The sequence below is a fragment of the Kryptolebias marmoratus genome, linkage group LG8 (genome assembly GCF_001649575.2).
Source record: "Kryptolebias marmoratus isolate JLee-2015 linkage group LG8, ASM164957v2, whole genome shotgun sequence".
NCBI classification, from domain to species: domain Eukaryota; kingdom Metazoa; phylum Chordata; class Actinopteri; order Cyprinodontiformes; family Rivulidae; genus Kryptolebias; species Kryptolebias marmoratus.
The window spans coordinates 9,650,003-9,666,659 of NC_051437.1; the positions used below are offsets into that span (position 1 = coordinate 9,650,003).

General features: G+C 39.3%; 1 protein-coding gene across 10 annotated transcripts in view; it reads right to left on the reverse strand.

The window, feature by feature from the left end:
• The window catches only part of camta1a (calmodulin binding transcription activator 1a), a 304,500-nt gene that overhangs the window by 111,494 nt on the left and 176,349 nt on the right, over nucleotides 1-16,657 (reverse strand). For all 10 annotated transcript variants that reach the window (XM_017409572.3, XM_017409579.3, XM_017409577.3 and 7 more), the window contains one exon: nucleotides 15,019-15,154. In XM_017409572.3, coding sequence (XP_017265061.1) covers nucleotides 15,019-15,154 — 136 coding nt within the window. The remainder of the gene's footprint in view (nucleotides 1-15,018; nucleotides 15,155-16,657) is intronic.

Consider the following 16,657-nt stretch of genomic DNA (forward strand, 5'->3'; position numbering starts at 1 on the left):
TGTGTCAAACTTTTTCTTGTTGGCTTACAGTTTCCTCCTCCTTGTGTCTCTAAATCTATCCTTCTCCCGCTCACATCACTATCTCCTTCCCTCTTTCCAAAGGCCATAATAAGTTCCCCTTACATAATGAATTTAGAATTTGCTTAGATAAGGGAATATCTACCTTTTTGTGTTACGGAAATTAGCATGTACACACTTTCACTGTCTCCATTTCAGACTAGAACCCCTCAACTTTTCTGAGTTCTCCTATCATTTTTTTATTTTAATCTCCAGCCTTTCTCCTCTACTCCAATATGTTGGTTTTTTTTGCCTGCTCTCCATCAACATGTGACATATTTTCCAGCTGTTTATTAAACAATGCCAGAGCTTCCTAGGAGCAGGTGATGCAGTCAATTACTCCACAATTACCTGGGTAATTATGCAAAGAAGGAAAGAGAAGAGCAGTGTCAGAGGGATGAAGAGGGCCTTGGCACAGGTGGATCGGCTGGGCTGGCAATGGTTGGGGCCCAGAATGGCAAGAGATTGAGACCTTGAAGTAAGAGTGCCAGAAACAGTGAACATATAAAGGACGGTGTGTGGTCTCCCTTGCCAAAAACATCCAGTCGTGCCAAGTTAACAACCACAAACAGAGTTTGAACAGTCAGCTCTGTCCCCATACGCTGACATCATAATTTCTCTGTGTATGTTGCTTTTCTGAGTGTTAAAGCCAGCTGTTTATGCTCATGGCCATGACTGTGCAGTGTTTTTGTGTTCACTCCAAAGTTTATAGAGTTTGTTGATGATGGAAGGAAAAACTATATGAAAAGGGAGCAAAGGTGAAAAAAGAGCGGACAAGAAAATCTGTAGGGAGTTGAATGTACACATTGTTTTTGTACTAAAACTGATAAGTAGGGTGGCCTGCTTGCTTGTTTTGCTTTCAAGATCCTTGTTAGTGCATATAAAGAACAGTCAGCTTTGGTTGCATGCACATTTTCTTTCTTTCAAACCCTACTCACTATTGCTAACAACCAGTGCTGCTCTGCAATCATCCATGAGGACTATTTTACACATTGACAGTGAAGCTCTTGTCAAGCGAGCCTGGCAAGCATATCTCGGGGTAAATTGAAGCATACATTGGCTAGTCTGGAACAAAAAGAGTCAGATGGGAGAAGAGGGTCTGGCAGATTTCCTGCCACGAGTATTTTGTGCACTTGGACTGAAGATATTTTCACTGGCAGGGTGAATACTAAATTGCTCAGTGTCAGCTCATTCCCTTAAGGAGGATTGTTGGTGGATATAATACTTCCTCACACATGGTTTCTCTAAATAGCCTCAAGCCAGTCAACCCGTTTTAAACTCTCTCCTTGCATCCTAAAGTGAAGTTGTGGATGGTGTTCTGCTTGTGGACATTTTGCTTTTAGTTGTGACTCCCCAGTTTAAAAATTTTGCTTATGCTGCAGATTAATTTATAAATTCTCTACAAAAAATACAAACTACACATGAGAGAAAAAAAAGGTGGCAGAAGATGGAAAGGATTCTGTGATTCTAAAAAAAGAAAGAAAAAAAAATATATATATATTTTCTGGATTATTTGACAACAAAAACAAATTTGTCCTTGATTGATCTTTAGCTTTCATTTCATTGGTTGGCCGGTCTATCAACAGTTTATGTCGAAAGGGGCAGAAGTAGCTGGCCACATGCTGTGTTAGTGAAGATGGGCATGAGGGAATAACCTCACAGCTCTGTATCTTCAATCAGTGGGATTAAGCTCCATTAAACATGGAGCGTCGCCAAAGCTTTATCTCTGGATTTTCACTCTGAGACAGAGCAGCATGTGCAGGGAGGAATGGGGCTGGGAGAGAAAAATAGCCATGAAATGTCCTTCACCTTTATCGACCAAATTATATAAAAAAAGAGAAGGCATGAAAAAAAAATTGCTTGCCTGGTCAACAATACAATGGTGCATAGCACCCGTGCATAAAATGCTAGAACGCTTAAAATCCAGGCAGGCACTCATAACACTGACCACTATTTTAGCTGCTCCTGTCACATACACATACTCATGTTTCCCTTGGCACACTGACTATTTCATAAGAAATGACCACTGCTGATCCTCTACACTTTCCTTGCTCTTAGATAAAAACATACACTTGCTTCAACTAAAAAAACAAAAAGCAAACAACAAAAAAATCCTATAATTTTTAGAAAATAGTGTCTTGTTACTGTATTTTAAATTCCTGCTAATGCATGGAGCCCCAGAGTCTTCTCACACCCACACATTACCACTTTTATCTGTGTCTGTCCATGATATCCCCCAGAAAATAAACCAAAGCCTCCCTGTAACAAGAGCCAGTATAAGGTGAGCATGCTGGGAGTCAGGGTGGTCCAGTGATAAACACCCTTTGTGCCCCCCTCCCCCCAATCCTCTTGCCTTGCACACTCTCTCCCTCCTCTGGGCAGTTATCGATCTGATCTGCTCCTCTCTCAACTGGAGCCATGATTCATGTTGTTCCGACTGGTCTTCACTCACCACACACAGACACAGCTCAGTCATGCTCTTCCTTATCTATGTGTCCATCTGTCTCTGCCTGCTCTCCCACTCTCTGCCCTCGGGCAAGTCAACCTGCTGTCTACATATGGCCACTATGGCCTGCTTTGTTCCAGTGTCTGCTCTCATTTAATATTATTTCTATTATTGTTCCTAATGTTATCCCACTCACTTTTCTGTTCCTACCTAATCCTGTTCAGAGTCTGCAGCAATCATCAGGCGTGAGGCTGGGGTACACCCTGGACAGATCACGAATCCATCGCAGGACCAAAGCTGAGACATACAACACAGACAACCATGCACACACATGCTCAAACTTAAAATTTAGAATTAGCAGTTAAGCCAACAATCTGTTTTTGCAATGTGGGCAGAAATCAGAGAACGTGGAGAAAATCCACAAATGCTAAGACCTTGTTGATGTGAGTGCTACTCCTTTTACCTTCGAGAAGCCCTTTTTAAACCGTCTGAAAAAAAAAACTTGTTCTATCAAATATCAGTTTTTCTTCTTAACCCTCCTGAAGCCCTTAAAAAAGAGAGAGAACAAGCGAGGTAGATAAGACGTTGTAACTTTGACCCAAAGGCCACAGGAGGGTTAAGGTATTTTAAGTTTTGAATCAACATTCAAACTTATTAAATTTATTCTTTGCAAAATGAACCGTTTACTGTAACAATCTGTACGATAGAAATTTCATGTATCTTTATACTTTTGCTTTTACTAACACTGATTTAGTTGAAAGACATTTCTTGTCTTACAAAGATTAATAGCTGTTATACTTTTATGTGTACTATTTGCTCTTTTCAAAAATACACTGTATTTCCCTTTTACCCCCATCTCTCAAAAGTGTTTTATTTCATTGGAATGCAAAACGTTCATCTTTTTTTGATAAAAAAAAATAAATAAATAAATAAATAAAAGGAGATGGAGAGAAAGAGGAGAACTACAGAGAGACAGAGATATGTATAGGCCTTGCAGCAGCAGAAGCACATAAAAGCCTAGCTTCAGCCAAGGCCCCTGCTCCAATGTGTAGAAATTAATTGAGTGAAAAAAATCTGCTGTTTAAGGTTGAAGTGGGTTATGGGAGGCAGTGTAACAATTGTTTTCTGTTTGCCAGGGGCTATATATCGTTCATTCCGGCTTTCTCTCCCCTCTCCGCTCAACACTCGCCTCACCCTCCCCACCTTCCGCCTTCCCTCATCATCCATCCACCTTCTAAGCCTCTCTTGCTCGCTCCTCTCCTTTTCATCAGTACTTTATTTTGCACAGAGCACAGTCTGTTTTGGTTCTTTTTTTCCTCTCTCTCTCTCTCCCATTTTCATCTATCACATATGAGATTTTTTTTTGTATCCTTAAAAGTAATTTTCTAGCAATAACAGGCTGCATTTATGAAATGAAGTTTAGCTCAATCTGCTTATGTGTACATTTAGTGTGAAAAATTCATTCACCTATATGGAGTACATATTTATGTAATAACACATTTTACCGCCACTGAAAGTGTGTCAGAGCAGGAGACACTACAGGCGTCTGTCAGTGCACTTTTCTACATGTGTGCATCATTATTTGGTGACACTGACAGTAACAGGGGACCAGTGTCAACACACAAAAAAGAACAAGCTTAGCACCCCCTTGGGCTTAAACAAATGACTCATTCTCTCTTCACATTTTAATGTGCTATGGAAATTCACAGAAGTTCTCTGCTAGACACAATTGCCAATTAAAATTTGAAGAAAAAAGCAAGAAAAAGTATGTGTATAATACATAGGATACAGAGAAGAACACCCACTTAAATTACTGTCAAAAAACAATATTAAAAGAGGCACATAATGGAAGACGACAAGTGTACAACAAAAAAGACAAGAAGGCAGGAGGACACAAAACTTGGTTTTACAGAACTTAGAACCATTAAAGAAGTGTTTTTTGGTTTAAGTTTCGCTTTAATGTTTTCTTTGTTGCCCAGAGCAAATGGGTTAAACCTGTTTCCTGTGTTAAACTCCTCTTTACCACCCTTTCATGTAAATATCAAACCTTGCAGTATCACTCTGAGGAAAGCAGAGTTGCTCAGCCCGAATAAATCTATACAAACTCTCAGCCATTCTCTTTGAACTTTGCAATGCTACTCATTATACCTACTTTGAAGAGTGGATCTTTGAGCATCGGGTACATTTTGATTTTGTCGTTATTAAATGCAACACAGCAGCAAATTACATCTAAACTACTGTTTTGCTGGTTAATATTGCATAGGCCATATGCAGTAGCCAGCAGGGGGGAAAAAACACCTAAAAAAAGAGATATGTTGCCAATGTGAGACATGGTTAAGTGTAACAAATTCAACTCACTGCAAACGTTGACAGATAAATATTTTTTTGCAAATGAGGCAGAAAAGTTGTTTTGGCATGATGAGGCTGTACTTGCTTTTAGAATAACAGAGGAATAATATTGCGTGTTGACTCATCCATAAAATCATTGCCTCCTCCTGTGGCATCCTAAAGACATGTTCTACTCCCTATCAGAGAGAACCAAGCTGGGGTAAATATAATGGGTTCTTCCAGGAGAGAAGTTGGTTTTCAAAGGATTGGCTTCATGTCAGCAGAGACTAAAAGACACAGTTTGGTGTTTCTGAAATAGGGTTTGCGATGCAGTTATGAGTAGCCAATGTCTTACCTGCAGTAGACCACAGAGTGTGTTTGATTTTGGCAATCAGAAAGAAATTTTCATAGGGGAGTCAAGCTAACAGCTACTCAGATGGTAGCTTATTTAAGAGCGAATGTCTGCTGTTACACACAGAACTGCTTTTTACAAGTGATTGTGTGGTTTATGGAATAAAATAATTACAAAAAAAGATAAAACATCTTTGTATGCAACTTAGATTTATGCACTTTTTGATTAAAACATCATCTCCTGCAGACATCACTCTTTGCAAGAAGACCAATAAACAAATGAAGTATCCTGAGTCTAACTTTATCTAGCTCTGTACTTCAGTTTGCATATAATGGCAAAAAGGATCAAGTTAAATTGAAAAACAAAATCTGGTAGATCTTTAAAAATGCTTTGACACATCGTCAACAGAAAATTAATTCTATTTTTTCACAGTTACACATACTCCAACTTCAATTAAAGAATTATGATTGATACAGATGTATACTTCCATCATATTGAACATACTGTTGTGAGTATTACGTTTAGCATTTGTGCACTTAGCTGAATGAGGGAGGAGAACTGATTTTTTATGTGGTTCAATTGATTATCCACTTTGTAGCATTTGGGCACAATTCCCATTTATTCAAGACTTTGGAAACACATTTTCCATTGCTGATATTAGATGCAGGGGTGGCCACAGTAAGCTATAACTGTTATAGATAACTATTGTAAAGTGCAAAACACACAGTAGGGCACATTCGCCTCACCACCCAAACATAGTCTGTATTCCATGTGTCAGACCCGATTCCCATCTGGTCAGTGTTCAGTATAAATACCCACTGACATCCATGTAAATAACTTTCTGGAGCAAATATGAAGCAGTGTAAGTTTATAATAAAGCATTTACTTGAACTGTATTGAAATGTTTTAGGTTTGAGTTGTTTTAGATGACAAAATGTCCCTCCTAAATAAGCTCTCTTTTGAGTAGGTGTTAGCATGTCTCCACAGTAGGAATTTCTCTGCCGACAGCAGGTAAGATACTGACTATTGGCAACTTTACAGAACCCCACATCAGAAAGTTTAAATTATCACTTGATAAGGCTTTTTAAAATTAAAGCAAAGGTTAAAAAAGGCCTTCGGAAAAAAAAAGTGTAAAGTAACCTGAGTGAAGAGGAGAAACCTGCGGGTTTAGTACAGCGATGTCCTAAAGAAATATGAACAAGGAATTTTATGCAATATACAAAAGCCCACTTTGATTCTACCTAAGACTCAGAAATAAGCTAACCCTTTGGTACTGACCTTTAGAAGGAAAGACGTCTGAAATGTTTGAAACAGGCAAAAGCTGACTACAGATCATTAAACAGCCATTTTGCAAAGAACAGCAATAGAGGTGATAGTAGGATTGATGCTGAACCGATTTGATTCTCTTTGAACTCCCTACCTTTAAATTCGGGTGGATCAACAGCACCCAGGAATGATCTAACAACTACACCAGACTGAGCCTTCAGAACCATAACTCTGTGCGCTATTTCACTTGGCATGAGTAATTTCTGTGGAACATGAATCTCCGAAGAGTATTCTGGCCTGGATCTGTGGAATAACAGAGGGCGAAAGCCTTGGTGGAAGGTGCTTATTAACATAAAACTCAGGCTCTCTTTTGCCCATGAGTTTGTATTTGGCTCATGAGACCAAACAAAAAGCAGCATTCACACACACTTGAACAAACCACAGAACCAAGAAAAAGTCTACTCACAGCCAGAAGAGTTTTGTTTTATTCACCCTTTCTAAAAACCTCTGGCCCCTATTTTGCATATCGGGTTAGCTCAGCTCTGTTTTTCCCCGGGGGCTCAAACTTTGTTGATTTGGTGCGCCAGCTGTATTAATAAAGATAATAAGAGACATATTAAGAACTGTGAGGAATCTTTTTGTCTAAAAAGTCTTTCAGGGTGTCAAGTCATCTTGAGTCATACTGTGACCCATTATTCTTTTGAACTTCAATATTTTAATAGACCTAGAAGGAATCTAAGCTGCAGTGGAGCGCCTCAGTGAAATCCAGCCTATGAATGAGAGGCAAAGTCTTTAAATTCTGCAACAAATATTTCCCCGCCCATTATGCAGAAGACACGTCTTCACTCTGCTTCACAATGCAGAGGGAACCCCTATGGAGATGCCTCAGCATGACAACACCACATGAAGCAACAAGTGGTAAATTAAATTACCGTAGCCACTTTTAATGCACAGTTCTTCTGACAGGCTCTATATACAATATGCTCTGTTTCTGCATCAACTGTTCTAAAATTAGCCTCTCAAAAATGGGTTGCTGACTTCAAAGGCTGATGGCCGGGTCAGTACAAAAGCCAGACCGAGGGTTTAACTGCTGCTGAGTGATTTGGCAATTGTAAGATGTAAGAGACAAAAACTAATTACTGCGGGCTTAAAGAAAAACCACGAGTAAAGTGGACACTCCCAGGGCTGCAAGTAAGCTCTTTATATGGGCAGGCTTTAGTTCAGTTGCTAATAACAACATAACAACCCCCATTAAGCCAATGCTGGGGAAGATCACAGCTTTTATCAGCTGTCCAGGGTTAAAAAATGTACAATAACTAGAAAGACTTGTTTTATTAGACACCCAGCTACTGTTCCTGATGTTTATTTTATTAAAAACATAACAATCACTCAATTTGTATTCACACATTTTGTTCATAATTATGTCAGTGATTTCTTTTTAAATTTCATCTTTCCTTTGCTTAATACACTTTAAACCTGAGAAGATGACTTAAATTTACTATTTTCTTGTGCAACAACTTCATATTATTCCATGAAAGAACTGAAGGTTAAGAGTTATAACCATGGAAACACTCGGTTTGGCCTTAACTCCTCCACATTCAGGTAATTCAAAAGTGAGAAGCTAGTTGTGTTCTTTCAAAAAAAAAATGAGAGAAGGGTAAAAAGGTGAATAGGAAGCCTTTGAGCGAGGATGATGGAAAAGTAATGAATTTACTGTAAGAGCATGTGCCTGTTGTTTAGCAAAAAAAGACTCCAAGTCCAAATAAAAAATTGTAGAATCTAAAGTTCTGATTTGAGTCTAGCTTGAATTAGAGATTTGCTCCTAATTTCACAGCTGACTTGGAGCAGTGGCAGGAGGAAAAGCACGAACAGTGTCACTACCTCATGGAAACAGGGGTTTGCTTGTGCCTTCTCACATGGACACACAATCTGATGATATCTGCCGCTGCATCAGTATAGCACTGTTACCAAAAGTAAAAGCACATACTGTCAGTCAGAGCGACTCTATTTCACAGATATGCAGCTAGTTTGATTACGAGTTACTACCGCTACCGATCCATGTGGGTATGAAATTGCAGAATGTCATATTGGCCCACCAAAACTTCAAAAAGCAAATCAAATTTTTCCTTACAAAATGCTCCTGTACATTTTTGATGTGCTTGGTTTTAAAAGGGGAGGACATGTAAATGTTTGATTTGCTGCAAAACAAAGGGCTGGATTACTCGTACACCAAGGAGTGAAGTGTTGAAGGTCATGTGCTATTGAAAGCCAATGCAGTGTAGCATCCAGTAGCATCCACTCCATTATAACATTAGCAACTAATGTTTTGACATTTGTCTTCATTATTATCAATGAACAGAGGCGATTGAGCCACCAGCATGCTCCATTACCTTCCTTCATTGCACAGTTGCACAGTTGAAATCACACATTAGGGTGGATCCAACATAAAATGACAAGTTACAGAGGCTAAGGATGCACCAGCTGATTATTTGTGTTGTGGAGGGTGAGGGGGGAGGTTGGGTGAAGGGATACGGGGGTGGAGCAGAGGCAGGAAGGGGAGTTGGGGAATTGGTAAAGCACTGTACTGGCATTAAGATCTGAGGAGCATGGAGGCACAAAGCAGCACAGCACACCTTGGGAAGAGAACCTCATTTCAATTGGTATAATTAGCCTGTGGTAATGAAATAAGTCAGAGGCACTGCCACCTTCACTTAAGAGAAAATCGATCCGTGTTTGAGGGAGTTTATTAAAGCTTAGGAATAATGGGGAGAATGGATAGAGGGGGTGGGGAGTGGAGGAGATGGAGGTTGAGTGTACATTAACAGCTAATCGGCTAAGTATAGGTGGGAGCATTGGTGTAGAAGTTTGACAAGGAGCAAAACAGAGATTTGTACGAGTTTGTAAAATCAAATGATTGAAATTTCTGCTTTTTTACACAGTGAAGGCAGAGGATGACTGTGCACAGTATGAGATGTACTGGCTGAATATGAAGATTACATCATTTGTAGGCAATGAAGTGAATCAAAAAGTTGTGTACCAAGGATAAACAATCTTTGGATATCCTAATTAGGGTGACTGCAGCAACACTTCTGGAATTTGGACGACGGCCAGGAGCATTGTTATGGGTAAAGTGGTGAGATAATCACTGATAGACGTTTCTTCTCAGGTTCCCCCAAAAGTATGCGGGTTGATGTGGGTCCTGCTTGCTCATTTATCCAGCCGTCTGGCCAACTCACCTGGAGTGATGGGGAAGATGTCAGGAAGGCAGGCTGCTATTTCACGGCCTGTTAAGCGCTAATGCCGCAACATGCCCTGCGCTCCAATTTTAGGGAACAGGGAGCATTACCGCCCAACTCAAGGTTCTGTCTGTCTGGACTTGGAAAGGAATGGAGGACGGAGAGTAGAAATATCATCAAGTAGGCAGATATTGGTGGGGGCACAGAAGGACACTGAAAAGTTAAGTGAAATAATTAAAAGACTTAAAATGAAACACTGAAAAAAGTGAGAAAGAGAGAGATACGGATCTTACAAAAGCAGCAAAAGGTAGAGATTGGGAGAGTGCGGAGAAAAGAAGTAGAGTCTTGTTTTACACGGACTGCTGAGCCAGCACTGTGCAGCAGACAGGACAGCAGCAGCACACACTGACATCTACTCCTGCCATGCAAGGCTGCGTCTCGCAGGCCCCAGAAGGCCCGTGGCCCCACACTCACAGCCTCCCCCTCGCCAGAGCTACTGAACATGACTGGCCTGACCCATCCACAACACTCGTCCCCAGTGTGCACTAAACCTGGCCCGTGTAATAACCACAGAGCCTCTATTAAACACTGGGTGGCTGGGGAATCAGAGCAGCTAGAGCGCTGCATGAATGAAGCCAAAGCGAGGTAAAGCCCAAGTTATATATAAGTTCACTGGCTTGAGAAGTGATGCCAAATAATTATCACGTGCCACCATGAAACATGGGCGATAATGTAATTGCCTGTGTCTGTGTGTGCTTGTCTGTCTGTCTGCGAGTAAAATATCTTATGAACCCCCAGATGGATTTTAATGAAACTTTCAGTAATCATTGGATGTAAATCTACAACTGAAGTCAACCCAATTCAAAATGGTCGCTACAGCTAATTGAACTCAGCCAATACAAAAATGGTAATACCTCAGTCAATTTTACAGATACTGAGTTAAAATGTAGTGTGTTAGTAGCTGAGAATCATCCCCAACACATACTTCAAGCACTAATAAATATGTGCAATTGCACATAACATTGATTCTATAATTTCACCAATTTGACTATAATGCTGTCATTTTCAACATAAGATGATCTTAGTTTAAAACTGGCATGAAAGGTAGTGATATGCATTCCTTTAGGAAATGCTAGGCCTTTAAATATGTACTAAAACTGATTTTTTTTAAATAAATAGTAAGTGGAAATGAAGAGCTCCTAATTACAGTCTACTGTGTTTAGAAAGCAAAGGGCAAAGGTCAGGGCATTTACATTTGTTGACAATAAACATGACTGTGCAAAATGGGTCACAGACTCTATGATAGGCCAGTTACAGCAGTGATGGATAACCTGTCTCATCGCCTTGCTCTGCCAACACTCAAAGGACTAATTTTATTAACTGTTTTTCCTAAGAACTAGTTTTCACTTTTTATGCCAGTGTTTTCTTATTTGACAATTGTTGTTAGGGAAAATTCTAACTTACACATCAACAAGAAGGCCATTTAAAGACATCTGACTGATAACATGTTTGTGTAAGATAATTTTATCCAGTAATAGACGATTATTTACTCATAAGGTGGCATGTTGACCGCTGGGTCTAGATAGCTCAATAAACTCTTTGGAGAATGGACAAATAGAGAATGCACATTAGGACTGTTCAGATTAGTTTCTACATCTCAGCAACAAGGATAGAATTTGTGAGTCCAAAACCCATAATGCAAATATGTTCTTCAACTTTTCAGGTGCACACTATATTCAAGTAAAAAAAAAAGCTCTTTGCCTTGGACAGGGAGCTGTGGGAGACAAACGGCTCATTGGTGCATCTCTCAGAGAAATTCATTCAAGCAAAAGTGGGCTTCAGTGTCTTCTTCTGCTCTTAGCTCATCACTTTAAGTTTATAGAATAAACATGATCTACTTTCCTCAAACAACTTAGCCATGAAGGGAGGTGTTTGCCTTCACTTTCAGCTGGCACTAAAAGAGAATAAGTTTTTCTATGATCTAAAAGAAAACTTGCTTTCCAACTCTGCATATGATATACAGTGCATTTGGGTATAAAAAGAAATTAATAATTTCACTGTATCATTATTTACAATTAATTAAACTTATCATTTGTTAAAAAAATTCTCTACAAGTTTTGAGTAAAATTTTTGTGTGTAAGAAAACTCATATTGATATTTAAAGCCTGTATTTGGACTGTATTTCTACAGACGGTTCATCAAATAGAATTTGGGGTCAAGTTTTTATTAGGTAGCCGAAGTCAGTTTGTACCTTTGTACCCTGCGTTAACCCTGCATCGAACACAGAGCATTCAGCTATGATAAGTTAAACCTTTCTTTACAGGACTGACACAGTTCAGTAAATAACCTGAGTATTTGTGTGTCTGAATCACGATGAGTCAGTGTTCATGTCAAGTGTCAGATGACGTATAAAAAGAAAATCCAATTTTCATCTGTTCAAGGGTTATATGTAATTACGTCTTTTCTCTGTTCTAGTTTCAATAGATTTGTTGCAAGTCTGGCTCAGATTCAGGCCACAGCACTCCAAAGAGCTGCGAATCATGGGATGCATTTCATAACATGGCACACTGGCAAATCAGCTCAAACTGTACGACACAAGTAACATAAAGGTTTGTGGGGATGTTGAACACAGATATCAGGGTTTTCATTTTCTTCCTTCCTTCTGCTGCTCAGTGAGCAGAACCACCACAGCGAGCGAACTCGCATGGAGGATTTGGCAAAGGTTTTACCCTGGATTCCCTTCCTGATGCAACCTGGGCTTGAACCCACAGCCTCAGGATTACAAGACTGAACCACTGACCATCGAGCTACTGCGCTCAGGATTTTTATTTTTTATCACTTGAATATGTGTCTCAAAGTCCACTGAGACAGATACAAGAGAGGAACAAGTAGCCTGTTTTATGTATTATTATTATTATTATTATTATTATTATTATTATTATTATTATTATTATTATTATTATTATTATTATTATTATTTATATAATAACCCATCTGCTTTTGCCTCATGTAAAGGTACAACACAACACCCACAATATTGGCAAGCAGTCAAGTGTATATAGACATATTCGCCAGGGTGCTTGTTAAAAATGATTTGGGTCACTGCAAATCCAAAAGCTGGACGTGGCACAGTCAAGCCTGTGATTTGGTGAAAAAAAAAAAAAAAGAAGTATGAAGAAATCAGAAGTTCAGAAGTTCAATTACAGTTGTATGACACAGGAAATATCCAACAGATAAAAAGTTTAAGTTGAGTTATTTGAATTGCAGCATGATTTTATTTTGCTAATTGGGGGAATGGGTTTAAAGATAAACAGATGCTTCAGATGGCAGAAATAGGGAAGTGTGCTTCCATGTGGGTTTTGATTATATATCATGTCAGACCAACCAATATTAATTACTACACTGCTGGATGTTTATCCATACAGTACTATAAATTATAAATGGTATAGGCCATGTTCACCAGAGATCAAACAGCTAATACTCCTGTCACATCATACTCTCATGCCACAAGCTTCTTTTTGAATAGAGACACCGAGTCACAATAGCCTTTTTTAATTAACAGAGACTATAACAACAACAAATGTGACCCTTGAGGGTCAAATGAGTTGGAATGAGAACAGGCTGCAGTGCAAAAAAAAAAAAAAGTGAAAAGCTGTAATAGAGATTTGCGTAAAAATGAGTCTATAAAGACATCCTTTAGCAATCCCAGTCACTAAAATAGCACATAATCTTTCTAATCTACCTTTAAATCTAAGTTTTAACAGTTATGCCTTCAGAAAAAAACCTTTTAAATTCTAATCCTTTAAATTTCCTTTGAAATTGACCGTTTTTGTCTGCTGGCAGCTGTAGCGTTGGGAAACTCCTTCAAATAATGTTTGGAGTCATTGTGAAGCTTGGGGATTCCCCCTTTTAAATATAAGGCTGGAATTTCTGATGACATCACTCCAGACCAATAAAAATAGAGTTTTCAGACAGGCACTCTCCTAAACAAAGCTAGCTTGTAACCAGACCAGGTGATAAATCGCCAAATTTGATTAAACTATTTGTCCTTTTGAAGCTTCTGAGATGAAGAATTTGAAAATAATAATAATTCAAAATAGAAAAATTCCTCATTGTGACTAACTTTGGCAGCACAGGTCACAAATGTTTAATACCACTAGAACTTACAGGGCAGAGCCTAAACTCTTGACTACCATTTAATTTAGTACACAAATACTTATCAGTAAAAAGTGAACCATCTCAAAAACATTTCTTCCTTCAAGCCACATTATCCTGATAAATACATCATTATTTTAATTACAAATAACACGAGCCAAATTGTCAGCTATAAGTAGCTTCTAAAAGCTACATGTTAAAGTGAACCATAAAAATGCAAGTTGGTTGAACAAGCTCTGTTTAAAACCACGACTGTCAGAAACTGAAAATATTTGTCATAGTCCAAAAGGATGAATGTGTGTTGTCCCAACAGGTTATCAGAGCACTACAGGACCAGAGATGACACTGAGCCGGCTAGGCGCAGGAAGGGGCCATTTTCTTGGAGTGACAAATATGTAGAGGAGACAAAGACAAAACTGAGAGCAGAGCCCCTGATGGTGGAATGCCCAAGCTTTGTCTTTGTCACACTGTGTGACAAAGACGCACAGCTCCGCTCCCTGAGGTGCACAGTTATGTGTACATTGTGTGCATGTGTTTGTGCTGAATGGGAGTCACAAAACCCTCCTCCTCATATCCCTGAATAAACTCTGTCTCAACTCCTGAGCTTCTTGTCTCAGTTCTTGTGGCTAAATGTGTCCAAAAAAAAACAACAAAAAAGAAAAACCTGAATCCAGACTTCTGCCCTGTTACAAGCTAATAAAGTTGAACAATTAGCCTCACTGACAACTCCTCAATCAGGTCATGATCAAACGCTGCATAACCACTACCTTATAAATCCACAGGTGAGCCAAAGAAGATACAAGTGGACGTTTAATGGCAGCAGCTGGTGTGAGCAGTGACTTGGTCTGAGGTGAGGGAACACTTGCTCTACAGAGCTGCTTCGAGCCAGCAAGATTAATGGAGGCTCTCTGGAGCAAAGGCAACAACCACAGCTTTAATAAGGTACAAACAATCGGTTCCACTCCACTGGCCTCCCAGGGAAAACTATTGTTGTGCTGCATTGTTTCTTGGTGAGGTTCCTTGGAGACACGTGCCTACTGCAGTGTGTGACTGTCTCCGATACAGCCAGGGGAGAACTCGGTGTAGACCTTCGTTTGTCTGTGTCAGAGTGAAGCCCGGCTCTCTCCCACCCCTCCCACTGCACCGCTTTCCAAACTCGGGTTTTTTTCATCACTCACCTCAACTCCTTGCACTTTCAACTTCATGTGATCCTCCCGCGTGGTCTTCCCATCTTTCCTCTTCTTCCAGCAGTAGCCGTCCTTTCTGTACTTCACCTTCTTCCTATTGTACAGTATCATCGACCCATTCTGCGGCCTGGATCCCACAGACAGGACAGACACAAGGAGAACAAAAAAGAAAAAGATGAGATGAGTTTTTTTTTTTTTTTAATTAGGTAAAGTACAGGCCAGCTTGGGAGCTCATCTCAGAGACGTACAAAAAGGCCTGACACGAGTCTAGGCCAGACAGAAAAATATGCACCAGTGACTTAAATGACAAGACTTTTTCATGGTGATCTCAGCACAGTTTGACAACAAACAAACAAACAAACCATTCTTTACCATACTTTTTTTTTTAAGAGAAGTGTGTGCGCTCCGAGGAGTCAAAGAAGGTACAGAAGGGTGGGCTTCCACCATTATCTCTCATTTGTCCACCTTAAATGACTTGTGGTGTTGGAAATCCCTCGGGAATAAAAGAAGATCCTCCCTCACAATCCATTCATAATTCATCCTGCCCCCACCAGACCACAGCCTGTTGGCTTATTCTAATATAATGTAACTATGTGATGATAATCTGCCTTCCACTTAGATTTGTAACAGAAGCATTTGGCACTTGGCGTTGAACATGAACAGAAAGTGTAGCATTAAATATTTATGACTTTCTCAACAATCAGGAAGCAGATGTATGCGTGTATTGGTATTTGCGCGTTTTGCGAAATGGCTTTGTGTCGTCATTATAAATCCATACATATTGCTGCACTGCACATTTCCTCACTCTTCCATCATCCAACACAGACACATTCATCGACTCCACCAAAGGCATATGCTATCTATAGCAACAAACAGGACTTACACGATGTCATTTCAGCATTGACAACTTGATGTGTGCATGTGGAATAGTCACACCAAAGGACATTTGCTGTCAAGTAAGACAAATATACTCAAACATATCTCGCCACAAATTTAATACAAAACTCATAAGTTTTCATTTTCCATGACTAAGTTAAAAAAGGAAACTGTCTGAAACAGCAAACCTCACTCAGAATCAAACTTTGTTAAACACAGAGTTATTTATGTAGTATTTATTCACAAAACAATGTTGTTAATGAGACGCACATTCACAAGAGAAATGAAAGTCCATCCTCTACCAATTCTTGGGTTTTACATATCAGAATATCTTGAATTTGCTGTTTTCTGTATGACTATTAGTCTCTCACATTGTTACAGAGGAATTGTGGCCCACTCCTCTTTACAACATTGCTCCAGTTCATTGAGGTTTCCAGAGATTCATTTCTGCGCAGCTCTCCACCACAGCATTTCAATCAAGTTGAGGTCTGAACTTTAACTGGACCACTGCACTTCAGAGGTGGAATGTAGTGAATTACATTTATTTGCGTCACTGTCCCCGAGTGAATGAATTTTGTGTACTTTTTCTTTTTTAAAGTAATTATTTAAATATATACTTTTACTTTTACATGAGTATGTTTTGTTTCAAGTATTCTACTTAATTACATTTGAAATCCGATCCATTACTGAGTGAAAAATGTGAACATAAATATGTTAAATAAAAAAAATGTGTACCATAACATGTGCAGTGACT